The 16,851-nt window shown below is 57.0% G+C and overlaps 1 protein-coding gene across 2 annotated transcripts in view; it reads right to left on the minus strand.

Moving 5' to 3' along the window:
- Window positions 1-14,902, minus strand: part of EVI5L (ecotropic viral integration site 5 like) — a 29,154-nt gene extending 14,252 nt beyond the window's left edge. Inside the window, exons 1-6 of one of the 2 annotated variants that reach the window (XM_072947803.1) lie at window positions 14,693-14,902; window positions 3,971-4,154; window positions 2,652-2,841; window positions 2,059-2,283; window positions 1,879-1,953; window positions 1,119-1,244 (exon numbers count right to left, since the gene is read on the minus strand). In XM_072947803.1, coding sequence (XP_072803904.1) covers window positions 1,119-1,244; window positions 1,879-1,953; window positions 2,059-2,283; window positions 2,652-2,841; window positions 3,971-4,122 — 768 coding nt within the window. In that variant the 5' untranslated portion in view covers window positions 4,123-4,154; window positions 14,693-14,902. The remainder of the gene's footprint in view (window positions 1-1,118; window positions 1,245-1,878; window positions 1,954-2,058; window positions 2,284-2,651; window positions 2,842-3,970; window positions 4,155-14,692) is intronic. The other variant, XM_072947804.1, reaches the window with a different exon arrangement.
- Between the last annotated feature and the right edge of the window lie 1,949 nt (window positions 14,903-16,851).

Here is a 16,851-nt window from a genome sequence, read left to right on the forward strand (position 1 = left end):
GGCAGGGGTGGCAGGAGTAGCAGCAGCCTGTGGGTGCTGGGTGCCCACCCAGGGCAGGCGCTGGCCCAGCTGCTCCTGGGATCCTCCCACTCCTTCTGAGGCTTTGGGGGGTTACATAACTCCCCAAGGTCACCCAGGGGGCAACAGGGAAGGGCGGTTTGAGCCATCGCCTCTGTGTCCACTCCCAGCGCCCCTCCCCTATAGCACTTTGTGCCCAAAGTGCTCAAAGGATGCTCAAGGCTGGGACTTCCGACACTGGGAAGTGACAGAAACTGGGGAAACTAAGGCTAGAGAAGGCGTTAGGACTTCTTGGATGTCCTTCATTGGGCAATGGACACTTGAGCTGTCCCTCTGCCCACCCTGGGCTTCCTCCTGGACTTAGGGACGCTCTGGTGGCATCTGGCTACTTCACCATGGGAGCGCCGGGTTACCTAGCCCGCTGTGCAATCGCTTCTTCTCTGCGGACCCGGGCCCCCTGTCTGCCAGCACTACCAGTTACCACGACCGACAGCACCTCCACATCCTCTAGGCCTGAGGAGGGGGGCCTTCACCACCAGGCACATCCTGCCCACTGTGGTGCAGAGCTGCACAGCCCCACCTGTAACTGGCTTCCAGAACAGGTGTGTGTGTATGTGGTGCGTGTGTGTGTGCATGTGTGTGCGTTGTGCGTGTACACCAGCTCTGTCTGCCAGCCAGGAGCCGGCCCTGCGGGGGCTGCTATTTATAAACAGGCGGCTGCGGCTCTCCAGTAATCAGCAAAGACAGGCAGACAACACTTTCCCTCCTTCTCCACCCCGGGGAGCAGACAGGAGGGGACCGTGGGTGTGTCTGAGCCATCCCAACAGCTCCATCCCAGCCCTCGTGGCTCTGGGATGCCCGCGCTCTCTGGAGCCCCCGCTGTAAGGGGCTGGCCCCTCCCCAGTTCCTCAGAGCATCCTTCCCGACAGTGCTATACTGCCCAGCGGACTAGAGCCCCTTTCTGAGCTGGAACGCCTGGATGTGACTGCTCAGGTCTGGAATTTTCAAAGAGACTCACTGGGATGGCTGAGGTGAGCGCCCATGGGTGCGAGCTGGCCGAGAGGAGTGGGTGGGTGCCAGCTGCCCCTGCCCCTGCTCACCTGTAGCATGTACTCAAACTGGTAGATGCAGAGCCCCAGCTCGGCCATGCTGGGCTTGAAGAGCTCCCGCAGGCGGTACTCCTGCATCAGCCGCACAAACACACAGAAGGCCTCCTCCTCGGGCATCTAGGGGTGGGCGGTGGGGGGTGTCTGTGAGCAGGGGTGGGGTGGGAGGGGGCACCTGCTGTTCTTCTTACGGTTTCTCCTCTTTCTGTTTCATCTACTTTTACTGAACATGGACAGTGCCGGGCTGCCTGGAGCCCCTCATCAAACCTCTGGTAAATACTGTCCCCTTGCTTTACTGATAGGAACCCTCCTGAGGCTGAAGTCGCCTGTGGAAGGCTGCCTGGCAGGAAAGAGTGGAGCTGGGACTTGAACCCAGGTCTGGCCGCCTCCGGAGCCCACGATGCAGACATCCTCCAGTGCACTCCCAGCCGTCTCTGTTCTCCTGCTCCTAAGCCTGCTGGATTCTCTGGAGGAGACGCCCAGCCCCACAGACACTACACTGGCTGACCTAAGCCTCCCACCTGAGACTCTGGAGGGGTCCGACCCCAGGAGGTGACTGAGTGGGTCAGTCTGCACCTCCAAGCCTGGGACAGGACAGGCGGCCAGCCCTCTCTGCTCACCCACTGGGGGCTTGGCTGGGGACTGTCAGAGGTCATGGGTGGATGGAGAGGGAGGCTCTGACCCTTCTGTCCACCTTCTAGGGGAGAGCCAGGATGGGCTGGGCCCTCCAAGAGCTTGGCCCCGGGCCACCTACCTGCATGAGGAGCAGGCCCACGATGAAGGCGCTGCCCTGGCAGTAGCCCACCTCCCGGTCCACCAGGGAGTACGCCTGCCGGGGAACACACGCGTGTCAGGGCAGGGTCCTGCCGGGCCCGGTGACAGCAGGCTGCCGTGGGTGGGCAGCGCTTCTCTGCGCAGGGCTGGGGGGCGTCACCTTCATGACATTGAAGAGGACCTCCTGGCCCAGGCTGTCCTGGCCCTTGAAGAACTCGTGCTCCGGGTAGGTGCGGGCGATGTCCCTGCGGATCAGCTTCTCGCACGGCGAGGACATCTTGAGCAGCTCCGAGTACTGGTTCTTGACCGGCATGTCGGTGGCACTACACAGGAGCTGCCACACGATGGCCCGGAAGTGGTGCGGGATGCCTTTGCGGATCAGCTCCTGGAGACAGGGTGGCCGGGGGGAGTGGGAGGCCGGGCTGGACCCCATCCCAGCGCTGCCTCCCCACAGCCACCAGGCCTGGCCTCTGAGGTCAGGCTTGCCCGCGCCTTGCCTGTAGCCCAGAGCTCAGCTGAGCCACCACACTGCAGACGGAGTCCACAGTGAGGATATGCCACCCCAATCCAGGGTGGAACACGGTGGGCAGAGAGCAAATGGGTGCCTGGGATGCCAGCCCCTCCCCACACTCCCTCCTCTCACCCTGCCCTGGCCAGGCGTCCTCAAAGTGCCTGCGCACCTCCACTCCAGCCCCCGTGCTCATGCTGGGGCCCCTGGCAGACCCTGGCCCCCAGCCCCACCGCCCCCGCCACCTTGAGCAGCTTCTCCTTCCTGCGTCGCCACTCCTCCCACTCGTTGGCAATCCGGCCCCACAAGATCCATGTGTCCTCCTCCAGGTGGCTCAGGTTGGAGGAGGCCGAGGAGCTGGACACCAGCGAGGAGCCGCTGTTCCGCCGGGAGCCATTCATGGAACGCATGGACTTGGAGTCGGCTTCCAGGAGCCTGGGCGAGCAGGGTCAGTGGAGGCAGCTGGGCTGTAGGCGCTTCCCACCCCGGCTCCTGGCCCTTCCTCTGGGACCCCAGGGATTGGGTCTTAGTGGTTCTTCCCCTATGGCACTTGCTGAGTGACCTCGGCCCATGCCCTAACCTCTCTGAGCCATGGTCCTGATCCCTGGACCCCTGGAGAGGCTGCCATTCCCGTGTCTCGTTCTGTGCCCAGCACTGGGCTGAGAAGCATGTGGATTAGCTCATTTAATCTCGTACCAACCCTGTGGGGCAGATTTTGTTCAGGTCTATGTTTACAGACAAGTTGCAGAGAAGGTAAAGCTGGCTGGGGGCACCAGCCAGCAAGGGCCTGTACTGACCATGTTTCCGGTGCACTGACATCTGGGAGATGTCCCTGACCTGGAGATAGCTAAGGACTCGGCTGCCAGTGAGCCCTTCACGTGCAAACCAACCAATCCGGCACCCACAAACCAACCACCTCTGTTATCAGGCTCTTGCACTCAGGCCACTGTCCCTCAGCCTCAGTCACCCCAGGGCCAGGCGCTCGACAAATAGGCCCAGCCCCTATGCCCTGAGTTTGCTGAAATGATTCAAACTAGCCAGCCCTAAGCCCGATTACGCTGCCTCACCGTTCCTTCATGCAGAAACCGCAGTAAAGGCTTTCGCCCACATTTTTCTCATCCCCTCTGCTTCCTGACGGACCCTGGTGCTTCCCCATGTGGCCCCACCTGGTGTTCTGTGCCCCTCCTCTTGGGACCTGTGAGTAATAAACTGTCTTTCCAATGGCAGTGAACTCACCATACCTGCGCAATAATACCACCTACACTTTAAAACAGGGGGAGGGCCAGGGAGAAAGGTGAGAAGGCCCAACCCCAGTCACAGTCCTTATTTCTCCCTCCAACAAGGGCTAGATAAGTAAAGGCCAGACTCACTCGGCCTCACTCGGTACCTCGGGCTCCTCATCTGTTGGCAGGATGACAGGAGACATCCTTGTCAAGCCACTGATGGGAGGTGTTACTCTGCCCAGGGCTGGGCCTAGCTCTGAGTGTGAGGGGACAACTAGGAACTTGTTTCGGGCCCAGGCTGCACCCCAAGACCTTTCCCCGTCCCTCGGGTCCCAACTTACCGGTTCTGCTCCTCGAGCTTGGCCAACAGCTCCAGCTCATCGGGGCTGAGGTTCTCAGAGTCGGAGGTGGGGGAGCAGGTGGGGGCCGACAGGGCCTCCTGGGACGAGGAGTCCGGGCTCAGGGTGGGGCTCGCCATGGTGGGCAGGCTCATCAGCCGCGAGAAGGGTCAGGTCACAGCTGCATCTGGGGGCCAGAGATGTGTGTGGTCAGAACTGGGTGGCTGGCTCCTCTGGCTCTGGACCAACTGAGTCTGCTGCTCACCTGGACACTTCCTCACCCCAGGCTTCCCATCTCTGGTCTGCTCACCTGGTGCACCCCTCGACCCCACACCCTAGCTCAGCTGATGGCCTTGCTGGCTCCTTCTGTTCCGGATGCTGGCTACCGGGATCCCTGCCTTTGTAGTCCAGATGCCTGGATGGAGACAGGGGGCCATGGCCAGGGCCTGAGCCGTCCTGCTGTCCCTGCCAAGCCTCAACTTGACACCCCTGAGTCTTCAACAGGGCCAGGGGTCAAGGCTCCCCCAACTCAGGGCCTCTGCTGGGACCCAGAAGTGCAGGTACCCCTGTTTTGGTGGCCCTTCCTGACAGCCTTGGTCCCTGTCCCTGGCGGTGGCCTTCCCTGGAGCCCTGCCTCAGCATCTGACCTTCCCTGTCTCATCAACCAAAGTGGGCTGCTGGCACAGCCAGAAGCAATTATTCTCTGCTGTTAATTGTCTGGTGCTGCCAATGGCCTTAGGCTGGGAAGCCAACGTGTCAGAGTGCTGGGAATCTGTGCTCTGGTGGCTGTAGGCCCATCTCTCTATTTTTCCTGGGGATGGTCTGGCCCCACCCTCCTGGGGGCTTTGGGGCCACTAGCCTCCCCACTTCTGCCGGCTGCAGGAGAGGCAGCTCAGCACTACACCAAAAGCAAGGGCTCTGGACTCAAATGGACCAGTGTCTGAACCATGGCTCTCCTTGGACCCCACCTGACCTGGCTCTGACAGCTCAGCCACAGAGGGGCCCTTGCTCAGTTCCTGGAAAGGGGGCATCTGGTCCCTTAGGCAGCAGGAGGACAGTCACAGGATCAGCACAGACCTTTTCTCACCTGCCTAGCACCCTCAGGTCGATGGGCACCTTCCCACAGCCTAAGTTTAACCCCCAACCAACACCTGAGGGCCCACAGGTTGGCTGGACTTGCCCTGGCCATGCACTTGGTTCTAGTCTCCTTCCTCTGTGCTGCCCTGTCATGGGAGGAAGAGGGGGGCGTTTTTCTTTCACCTTGTGGGGGGCTTTCTACCCCAGGACCCTGTGGCTCCCCAGGGCTGGCCCTGAGCCCCTGGCCTCTGAGGGCTCCCCGAGTTTGTTGGGCACCGAGGGCTCTGGCTCTTGGTGAATGGTACAAATTCTAGGCAATGGCTCCCATCAGAAACAGAAGACCTCTTCCTCCCATTGCCCAGCTGGCAGGGGACCACCTGCCCCAAAGACCAAGCCAGGAGTTAGTCATTCCTGAGAGAGAGGCGGCTCCGGGATCTCCTGCAGAGTCAAAGTCTGTGGGTGGCCCGGGGCAGAGACGGGCTGTGGACAAGAAGCGCTGAATTGGAGGGATCTCTCTGGGCAGGGAGGGGCTGGGAAGGCAGCGGGGCTTTCCCAGCTTCAGAGATGGGAGACGGGGAGGAGGTGGTGGAGGCGAGGATTGAAGCCTCATCAGCACAGCTGGATTTGGGAAGTAGCAGGGGCCTCAGAGAAAAAGACCACACGTGGCTGGGGCCGGGGCCCACTGTCCCCTTGCTGAGCCCAGGGGACTTCAGAAGTGTGTTGCCTCCCCATCCCCTCTCCACAAAGAGCACAAGAGAATGGTTCAGCTCTGGATTTCTGGGCCCTCCACTAGCAGAGTTTGTCAGATATTTATCACATATTAATGTGTATTTCATACCAGAGATAAAACTGATTCAATACCCAGGACTGAAATCTGCAGTCTGAGAGGCAAAACCTCCTGATCCCTCAGGAACTTTCTCTTGACTCATCTTCAGGCTGTAAACGCTGCCCAGCCCTGGAAGCCATCCTTCAGATGCAGGCACACAGACACACGCACGCAGACACACACTCCTTCACATTCACACACTCATACAGGACTGCACTCCCACACACTCACTCAGATACATTCACATTCACAAACCATCTCACACACAGACACACTAATACACTCCTGCATGCACACGCACACACTCTGAAACACTCACACACAATCACCCACCCATGGACTCAGATACACATTCTTACACACATTCACACACTATCTTCCACCCATACACACCCACACATACTCTAGCTGGCACACACTTGCACACATAAGTACACACACTTCCTACACTGACCAGACCTCGCCACCCCTAGAACCGAGTAAATACAGATGGACATGGGGCCTGCTGCTATCTCAGCTCTGTGAGCGGCCCTGCCACCCTCTCTAGAGCTTCGTGACTCTTCCTGCCTCAACCCCTCCTTCCCTGGCGCCTACTGAGGGCCATCTGAGGGCCAGCCGCTGTCCTAGGTACAAACATGTGGAGTGGAGCGAGGTGAGTGAGCCCCCACCTCCCCAGAGCATGCAGCCGTCCCACCCTCGCTGGACAGGCACAAAGATGCGGAGACAAGGCAGGTCCCCTGGATGCTGGGAGGCCACTAGCCTCTGAGATCCTCACACAGATCCCCCAGGTCTGAGGTCCCAGACTCTCCATGGCCCCAACTTTAATGCCCTTTGCTTCTGCTCCACCTCAGCCACCCGAGAGGGGGCCCTGGCCCCTGTGGAGTGGGCAGTGGGCCACCGAACCCTGTCCCTGCTGGCTCCATATGGTGGCCCATGGCTGGTGAAGCTGAGTCAAGTCAGAAGGGTGGGAGGAGCCTGTGCCGGTCAGCTGGGGTTGGGGATGGGGGAAAGGTCCAGATGTTGGGGGTCTTCCAACTCCCTTTTCCTCCCATTTTGGACGCTGCCAGTCATGCTTCCACCTTCGTGAAGTCCTCTCCCATCTCATTTCTGAGCGGCTGGACTCCTGGGCCTCCTCCTACCTCTGCCCTGGCTTCTCAGGCTCCCGCATGGTGCCCCTCCCTCCACAGGGCTGCCTCAGTCCTCATCCCTTCCTGGGCTAAGGTGATCTCACGCTCCAGGCTTAAATGACCAAATGTATGTCAGTGATGCTGACACCCTTGTTCCCAGCTTTTCCTCTCTCCTGAGCCCCAGCCAAGATTGCCAACAGGCTCCTGAACATCTCCATCAGATCTCCCACTGGGGCCAGAATCACCACTGTCTGGGTATCTGCTACTTCTGTGCCCTGCGCTGAGCCTGGCACCATGGGAAGAGTTGAGACATATTTGAGGAGTTGAACCCACCTGCCTGCTCACTGATCAGTGTCTCCTGAGTGCCCACCAGGTCCCAAGCACCGTGCTGAGGGCTGAGGACTGCTGGGCAGAGAAAGACATAGACCCGGCCCGCCCTGAGCACATGGAGGGTAGAGACCAAGGAACAATCATCCAAACTTTCTATTACAGATTGAGAAAAATGCATGGAATAAAAGATAAGGAAGTGGGGGAGGGTAGAGCCCAGTGGTAGAGCGCATGCTCAGCGTGCACGAGGTCCTGGGTTCAGTCCCTCCTCTAAAAATAAAGGAACAAATAAACCCAATTACCTCCCTCCCCCACCAAAACCCCCCCTAAATAAACAAATAAATCAGTCTTAAAAAATTAAAAAAAAAAAGATAAGGTAGTGTGGAAAACAGTGTGGCGGTTCCTCAAAAAGTTGAAGAGTTACCAAGTGACCCAGCAAGTCCGCTTCTAGGTGTCTGCCTGCGAGAGTGGAAAACATACACCCAGCAAAAGCTGGACACGACCGCTCACGACAGCACAATTCACAAAGGCCAAGGAGTGGAAACAATGCAAGTGTCCACTGACGGATGAGTGGATAAACAAAATGTGGCCTATCCATACAGTGGAACGTTATTTCACCATCAAAAGGAAGGAAACCAATGTGTGCCACAGCATGGATGAGCCTCCAAGACACGATGCTCGGTGAGAGAAGCCAGACACAAAAGACCACAAGCGATGTGATTCCATTTATGTGAAACGCCCAGAACAGGTACATCTCTAGGGACAGAGGGTTGACTAGTGCCTGCCAGGGGCTGGGAGGAACTGGAGAAACTGCTCACGGGATTTCTTTTTGGAATAATGAAACGTTCTGGAATTAGACAGTTGCATGGCTTTGTGAGTACACTAAAACCCACTGAACTGTTCACGTGACAGGGCTGAATTTTTCTGTTATGTGAATGATAGCTCTATTAAAAAGGTGATAAGGGATGGGTGGGCGGGTGGAGGAACAGTGGGGCAGGAGCGGCGGGGAGGGGTGTGACTCCAGAAGAGACGAGAGGATTCTGCACAGGCCAGGCCCCCTCGGGGCCTTGCGAGCTGCGGCGGGATCCCGAGTGGGCTTGTACTTTGGGAAAACTCTCCTGGCTCCTCAAACTCAACCCCTCCTGACTTAAGCCGGCCCCTCTTCCTGCCACAGGCAGGCCTACCTGGGTCCAGGGCAGCCTGCTGCTACCCTCCTGGTGCTTGCCTAGAAGCCTTCGGCTGTGCCCGACTTTGAAGTGGAGCCCCAAAGTTTCTGCGTGGTGCATCCAGCCCGGCCAGCCTTGCCTCCCTCCGCATCGCAGGCCAACCACACTCAGCCCTCCAGGAGCACCTGTTTCTTTCTGTCTTTGCATATGCTGTTCCGACTGGAAGGGCATTCTCCAAGACCTGGTTTGAGTATTTTGTGTGTGTGTGAAATCTTTCCTGGCAACACCCTACTGTGCTGGGCCACTTCTCTCCCCTCTTTCCCTGAAAATTCCTACCCCTGCACCCAAGCCCACGGCACATTCTATGGCAATTCCTTCTCTACACGCCTGCCTGCCCTACTGGGTCATGACCATTCTGGGGGGCCAGGACCTATCTTCTTAATTTTCTACTCCAAGCCCCTAACACAGCATCTGGCAGTCAGAAGGTGCTCATTCAAGGTCTGCGGAATGAACAAAGAGAAGAATCTCTGTGCTGCTCAGCCAGGTGATCAAGGTCAACGTCAACAGGGCTAAGTCACGTTGAGAGTGTGTGCCCTTGGGGTGAGAAGGGCGCTTCAGCTCTGTGTCTTTCTCCCCAAAACACACCACCCTGGTTTCATTAGAAGAAGAACATGTGACAAAACCAGGTTAGGGAACATTTTAGAAAATTCTGACTAGTCCCCCTCAAAAGTATCAAAGTCATCAAAAACAAGGAAAGCCTATGAAACTGTCCCAGCTGAGAGGTGCCACAAGAGACATGGCGACAAAATGTCAGGTGGGATCCAGGAGGGGGTTCTGAGACAGAAAAAGAATATTAGGGGAAAACTAAGGACATCAGGATAAAGCATGTACTTTAGTTAATAATAATGCATTCTCCGACTTTAGAAATAACATACGTAGAACACTGAGTGGAACGGGCATTCAGTAAATGACAGTATTTTTCAATGGGGAGAGTGACTGAGTGTGTGCGCCATCTTTCAGGGTTGGGCATTTTTAGAGGCTGGAAGAAAGGCCACAAGTTTCCTTTAATTTTGGTTCCCTACCTCGTCTCCCCCAACCACCCCCAACCCCGCACCTCCCCCCACCAGCTTCTGACCTCTAATGACGGGGACACAGGATCACTTCTGAATCTGAAGCCTTGAAAGATGCCACGTGACCCCATGTGCCCGCCGCGTAGACCACCAGTGTGGGCCAGCAGCCCACCACGGTCCAACCTGGCCCAGCTCCTGGGGAAACGGCCTGGCATCTCAGGTCCCTTTCCTTGGCCATGGGGCGGGCAAGCAATAGGTGAGCTGCCCCTCGGATGACAGGGACGGTGGCTGGAACTCAGAGGTCACTGCCTGCCCTCCTCTTGCCCCCAGGCCTGGCTGCTCCTCTGTGCTGCTCTGGATGTGTCCACGTCTGGGTACCTTCCTCCATGGCCGTGTGTGTGGATAATTGATCCCAGATCTCTCGGCCTCCCGTAAGGACTTCAGGGTCAACAGCCTGCATTCAAATCACTCCTCTACTCCTCTCCATCTTTATGATCTGGGTACAATGCACTTTGCCTCAGTTTCCTCATCTGAAAAGAGGGCTAATGATATAACCTACCTCACAGGTTTTGCTGGGAGAAATATATGAACTAAAACCTGTCAAGTGCCCAGGACAGGAGCTGGCCTGTAATATTTATTCCCTGTTGGATGGAAAGTTCCACCAGGGCAGGGGCTGTCCAGCCCACTACTGAGTCCCGAGCATCCAGCACACCATCAGACATCCAGTATTTGTTGGACTGAATAAATAAACTTCCCCTCCTCAGCAGGCCCATCCCTCACAAGGTGGCCCTGTTCAAATATTAAACACAAGAAAACTGTAATCATTATTATTTGTAATAATCAGTAGCAGCAGTGACCTTAAGGCTAAAATCCGAGGGATGGACCATTATGGCCCCTTCTGATCTAAAAAAGAAGGGAAGTGTACTACCCTGCATCATCACCAGCTACTTTCTGCCACCACAACAGGTTCATTCCTGGAAAATTGTACATTTCTCTACATTTTAGTGTCCCTGAGAATGACAAAGGAAAAAATGGAAAGCCCTCACAAGCCTTCCAGGGACAGGTGGATAAGAGAAGTGGCATCTCGTAAAGACTCCTGGCTCTTCAAAGCCAGGATGGGGCCTTTCCTGCTGAGAGGCTGGCTGGGCCAGGGGCAGGGGTGGGTGGCTCTGCCCTGCCTTTGGGAGCTCTCCGAGCGGATGGAAATGACCTCTTTCTGCAGAAGAGATCCAGGCCCTTGTGCAGAAGTGGGTGGGTAGGGAAGCCTCTTCAGCTCTTAAAACCAAGTATTTACTGAGCATCTGCTATGTGCCCTGTACTCGCCTGGGACTCAACCACGAACAGATGCATGCACTGCCCTTGTGAGACTCACGGGTTGATGTGGGGGACAGCCCTCAAACAGACAATCTCACACACCTATCATGGCACGCTGAGAAATGAAAGAAAAGTGCGGGTGAGTTGTGCCAACAGGGGCCTTGAAGTCTCCCCGGAAGGGATCAGTCTTGTCCCCGGCCCTGGTGGGTCGTCAGTTGTCCTAACGAACCTCTCTCCTGCTACTGCCCTTGTTTGGTTTCGAGACCATGTGTGCTGCAGATGTCCCTGGGCAGGGTGGGGCTGGCTGCCTGTCCAAGTTCAGTTCCAACCACTGAGCCCTTGTACCAGGACACATCCCGCAGTGTGTGCCCTGTGGATCACGTTTGGGACACAAATGCCTGTAGGGTGAGACCCATCAAGTGAGGCACAGTTCCCTGCATGCACCATGCTTCTCCCTGCTTCCCGGGCCTCTGTCCTGGTGCTTGGCTGCCTGGAACACCCTTCCGGGCCATGCCTGCCTGAAGAGCTCCTCTCGGTGGCCCATACATCATAACCCTGCTCCACCTTCCCTGTGCTCCCTGGCATGCTGTACATTTATCTGTCTCCTGCTTCCACACAGGATCCTAAAGGCACAGGCTGGAATGCTGGGTCCTCCAGCTTGTCTGGAGGATTAAATGAAATAATATGTAAACGGGGCGCAGCACAGGGCCTAGCCCTCGGCAAGGCCTGATCAGTGTGTGCTGTTGGTATCAGCTCTTGTCTCCTGACGTTGAGAGGTTCTTTGGACGTGGGGCAGGGACCACACCTGACATTCCTCCACGCCCCAGCCCCTGATTCAATTCTCAGTATGTGGTAGGACCTCACCTAGAACAACCAGCACCTATATTCTGCAAGAGGAAACTGAGACCATGTTCCTCCTTGCCCCCTGCACCCATCAAAGCCCCACACAAAGACCTGGACCCCGACCCCCGTCTAGGGTAAAGGTGCATCGGTCTGGTTTGCAAGCCCTCCCCGGGAGCCTTCTCGTGCTTTCCCAGGATGTTCACAGTCTACTCAGGGAGCCTTCTGACCCCACTGCATCTGCACAAAGTCCCACCCTGGGGAGGCGGTGGAGTCTGTTTCCTGTGTGCCTCGTGACCTTCAGGAGTCTTTTCATTCACTCCTCCCTTCGGCAAGCGGGCAGAACCAACCTCTCTCTGCCCAGCGTCAGAGGGCTATGAGGGGCATGGGCATTGCCAACAAGCAGGCTCTGGCTACCCTCTGTCCCCCTGGGAGGTCCCTGTGTGGCCACAAATCCTGCAACAGACTGTCTCTTAGTCCTGATTCAAATCAGTTTCCTGAAGTACAGCTCAGCCATAGAAAGACATAGAAAGGCAGCCATTATCCACTGAAGCATCTGCTAATTACAACCAGGGGACCAGGACGACCAGTGATCCTGCTGGCACTCAGAGATGGGTGACTGCCCTCTGCCACCCCCACTGACCTCTTCCACATGGTGCCCATGGGACATTTAGGGCCACATCCTATAACCTTACTGGCTTCTCTGAAATAAATAAAAAGTACATTTCTAAGGATTTATTGCTCCATTTTCCAGATGGATAAGTTGAGGCCCCAAGCCAAGACACACTCTTCTTCAGAGCTATCCAGAATCCATTGGTGAATACCCACAAAGAAGTCTGAGTTTGTTTCTCTGGGGTTTTCCAGGCATGCTGATGTCAGCCCAGACAGGCAGTTCTCGACTGATCTGGAGTCCCCATAGGCAGGACCTGGGGTTCCTCCTCATTCCCTGCGGTCCTGGCCACGCCATCTCACCATGCTGTGATCTGCCCTCCTCTCTGTCTCGCCTCATCCCTGTGCCAGGGCCAAGCCACCTGCAGTTCCTTCCAAACCACCCGCAGTTGACCATGGAAGCCCAGGAGAACCCACAGGTTGGACTGTGGAGAGGCAGGATGGGCGGGAAGAGCCAAAACACCTGGAAAGACGCGAGGACATGGGTCCTCCAGCTTCATCACCCCCCCCACCCCGGGTGAAGGGAAAAGAACCAAGCCAACTACTCACTCCTGTTCCCTCAAGCCGCTTCAGCACATTTTTCTTGTCTGAAAATATTCCTTAACAAAGAGCTATCTGCTTCTGGCAGGCCCGAACCCAGCCCCACTGGGTCCCAAATGCCAGGAGAGAAGAAAGTCGTTTCATTTCGGGCTAACACACGTGGGTGAGAAAACTCACGCGGCTGTCAGGGGCTGCCCCTGGCTAGCAGCACTAGCCCTGCCATCTGAGGCCAGCGGGTGTGATGGGGTCAGGATGCTGGTCCTACCAGTCTGGTCAGGACTTCAGGACCGGAGCTAGGAGCAGGCTGAACTTCCATCCCTCTGCCAGAGGTGGCATCAACCAGGGGGCAGGCAGTGGTCCATTTGGGGAGACTTTGGGGTAGGGGAGTGAGCATCCTTCTCTTTGAGGGGAGACGGAAGAAGGGGAAGAGGCCTGGGGCAGGTGTCCACAGGGGTGCTGGGAGATTCTGGGTCACCCTGCCACCTCCAGGGCCCCAATGGGGACACTGGCACAGGGAGGCCAGAGTGGCTGGGAAAGCTGGCTGCCTGGGGCAGGGCAGGCAGCTCACCTCTCTGAGTCTCCATTTGAACTGGGAGCTGTCGGGGGGGGGGGGTCCCAGGAGGACCTGGGAAGGTGAGGTCCAAGGAGGGGTGCTGAAGTGCTGAGGAGCCTGTGTGAGGGTGTGTGGGTGTCAGGGGGTCCCGAATGTCTGGGTATGTGTTGGAAGCCTTAAGTTTCTCTCTGTGTTGGGGATCCAAGTGTTGACTGCATGCATGTGTGTGCACATGTCAGGGGCCCCTGAATGTCCGTGTGCAAGGGGCCCAGGGTGTCTGCCAGTGTGAATTGTTGGAGGTTCATAGGTATCTCTGTGCGTGAGGACTATTGGCGCCCAGATGTGTGTGTGTGCCTGCTTGTGTGAGTGGGGACTCTCAGAAAGGTGTGTGTCCCTGGGTGGGGAGGGGGTTCAAAACATCTGTTGGGAGGTCCTGAGAATGAGCTGAGGGTGGATTCTCAGGAAGCAGGGATCAAGATAAGTCAGGATCAGGGGGGTGTGTGTAGCTGCTGGAGTGGGCTGGGAGGACCCCAGGAGTGGGTTTCAGGGGTGCCCTTGGGCATGGGGCTGCTGGGAGGTAAGAGATGAGCCAGCTGGCTGATGAGGCTTGTGAACAGGAATCCTGATTTACAGAGGCCAGGGAGGGGTCCTGTGGGGTCAGAAGGGAAGGGTATGGCTCTGAGGCTGGTATCCTTGTGGTGGGGGCAAGTCAGGGCCCACAGACAGGATGTGAAGTGAGGAGAGGGATGGCGTGCAAGGGGTCTACAGATTGAAGGGGTCCTAAGGGATTGGGACAGAGTGAGGGCGGGGGATCCTGGGCATGAGGGGGTCACTAATAGGGGGCAGGTGTGTGGGGTGGGGGTGGGGTGCCCTGAAGGGTCCGGGAAGGGGTCCTGAGGGTCAGTAAAGAGGATGGGCGGGGGTCGCGGGCCTGAGGGGGCCTCCCAGGGAGGGGGCGCCGTAGGGGAGGAGGGGCACCAGAGGGTCTGGGGGAGGGGTCCTTGAGGGGTCTGGAAGCGTCGGGAAAGAGGTGGCGGCGGGGGCCGGGACTCAAGGCTGTCGGCCAGGATCCATGCTTGGAGTGCCGAGGGCTCCCAGCGCGGGTTTCGGGGCGAGGGGGCCCGAGTTCTGGTCTTGTCCGGCCCCCGCGGGCCGCAGCGCGGAGCCGCCTGCCTGAGAAGGCGCCCGGGAGGCCCGGCCCGCGCCGCCTACCTACCTGTTCCAAGCGCGTCGCCATAGCCGTGCCGAGCTTCGCCGCCCCGGGCCGCGCCGCCGGATCCCCGCCGCGCCGCTCGCCCCGCAGCCCCGGCCCGGCCCCCTCAGCCGTCCCCCGGGACCGCGACCGCCGCCGGCTCCGCCGCTGCCATTTCATCCACTGACAGGAGCCGCTGCCCCGCCCCCGAGGCCCAGCCAGCCAATTCACCGCCCCCAGGCACTCTGGCTCCGCCCACCAACCAGGAGTGACAGGGTATCTATCCAATCGGTGGCCATTCCGTAAGGAGGGCCCCGGCTACGACCAAAAGGTTGCCGCCTTTAAGAAGAGAAGCGAATTGAAATTAAGGAAGCAGTGAAGGACGGATGGCTTTGCCTATCGGAACGTGGAGTCATGTTGATCAACACTTAGCAGATCCAATAACTAGGAGACGGGGGTGTGTCTCTTAGGAAAGGCTGCTGTCCCAGACAGAGGCAGCCAAACGTTTGGCACTAAGCCCCTCCCAGAGCCGGGCTTTTTGCCCAATAGCGAGACGTCCTGAGACGTCCATTATTATCTGTCCCTCAAACCTCAGCCCAGGCAACTGTTGGGAGGCTATAAAGAAGATTGACACCTAGGGAGCCAATGAAACTGAAGGAGGGCGGTGAAGTGACACTATCTGGCCAATGAGATCGTGAGACTGGTGTGAGGTTGGCCTCCCGGGAGGTGGGACTAGAGACCAGGATTGAATGAAGTAGGGGAGGGGCTGGGAGGGGTGTGGCCTAGATCAACGATGGGCGGGGGTAGTAAAGGTAGAGACTAATAGGTTGGGTCTAAGAAGGGTCATTGCCAGAAATCCCTAAGTCTGAGAAGGAGGTGATGCGACCGCATCTTCTCTGAGCCGGGCTCTGTGCTGGGGGCGGGGTTTTGGGGATTGGGGTGTCACACCGAAGACCCGTCCCTTGCCCTAGTCTAGGCTGGGTTAAGCATCTTCTCTGAGCCTCAGTATCTTAACGTTCCCCTGACAAACTGATCATGCAGTTATCACTGTTTACACGGCCCTCCCATCCTCCTCCCCTCCTAGGCAGATGAGGGAAGGGGCGGGGGAATGCAGAGCCTAGGTCCAGTCTCCCCAGGACCCCAGCATTGCTGAACAGGAGCCCAGCACATGAGAACTGCTTATAAATATTTGATGAATGAATGAATAAGTGAATGGCGGGCCTAAGACTCTAATAACAGGGAAGGAAAGGGGAGGGGGAAGCATTCAGGCTGGGGAGGGACATATTAAGGCAGTTACTGAAAGCGGGCAAGAGTTAGCAGAAAGACACGTTTCCACCCCAAGATACAGGAATGGGCCCTGGAGAGGATGGGGTAGGAAAGGACCATGTCATAAAAGAGGGTGACATTGTAAGTTCAGAATGGCGGCTGAAGATGGGGAGACAGAAATGGGAACGGGAGGGCTGGGACCCAGAGTGGGATGTGTCAGGACCTTCAGAGGTCTCAGATTTCACCCTTCTTCATAGTAAGTAGGGGGTTCCTTCTGGTTTTGGGAGAAGCGGCTGACATCCCGCCACACTCCCTGACCCTGTCCATCTGTCTCTGCTCTGTCTACACTCTGTCCTATCTACCTTTTGCCCCGTCTAACACTCCCTCTCTTCAGTGTGTTCTCTCTCTGCCCCTGTCTTCACTCTGAAACTGTCTCCACCCTCTGCCACTGTCTCTTACTATCTATTTTGCATCTATTAAAATTCTGGAACTCTTAAGAAAAGCCACGAAATGTATTTCTAAAAACTTGATGGTAAAAATAAATATAATGCATTCCTTCTCCCCCACAAGTCCATATCCTCCCTCTCCACACCACCCCCACCTTTCTTTCTTTCTTTTTTTTTTAAAGAACGTATTTTTGCCTCTCTTCTTTTAAAAAGCCAGCTTATGTGCTGGACATTTCATAGACCACTGACAAATTTGCAAGGTGACCTTAGATTTGCAGAGTATGAAGTTGAAGTGATTCTCGTGAACATTGTCCCCTGATTTCTGGGTGGGTCTGGGACGGGGCGGAGGACCCCTGTGAACATAGAGACATGAGGCAGGGTGGTAAGTCAAGAGGGCAAGAGCGACACCAGGATGCGGTGAGGGCCAAGTAACCACCAAGGGACAATCTCTGAGCTACCAGTGGTCCCTCA

This window comes from Vicugna pacos, chromosome 22 (genome assembly GCF_048564905.1).
Source record: "Vicugna pacos chromosome 22, VicPac4, whole genome shotgun sequence".
NCBI classification, from domain to species: domain Eukaryota; kingdom Metazoa; phylum Chordata; class Mammalia; order Artiodactyla; family Camelidae; genus Vicugna; species Vicugna pacos.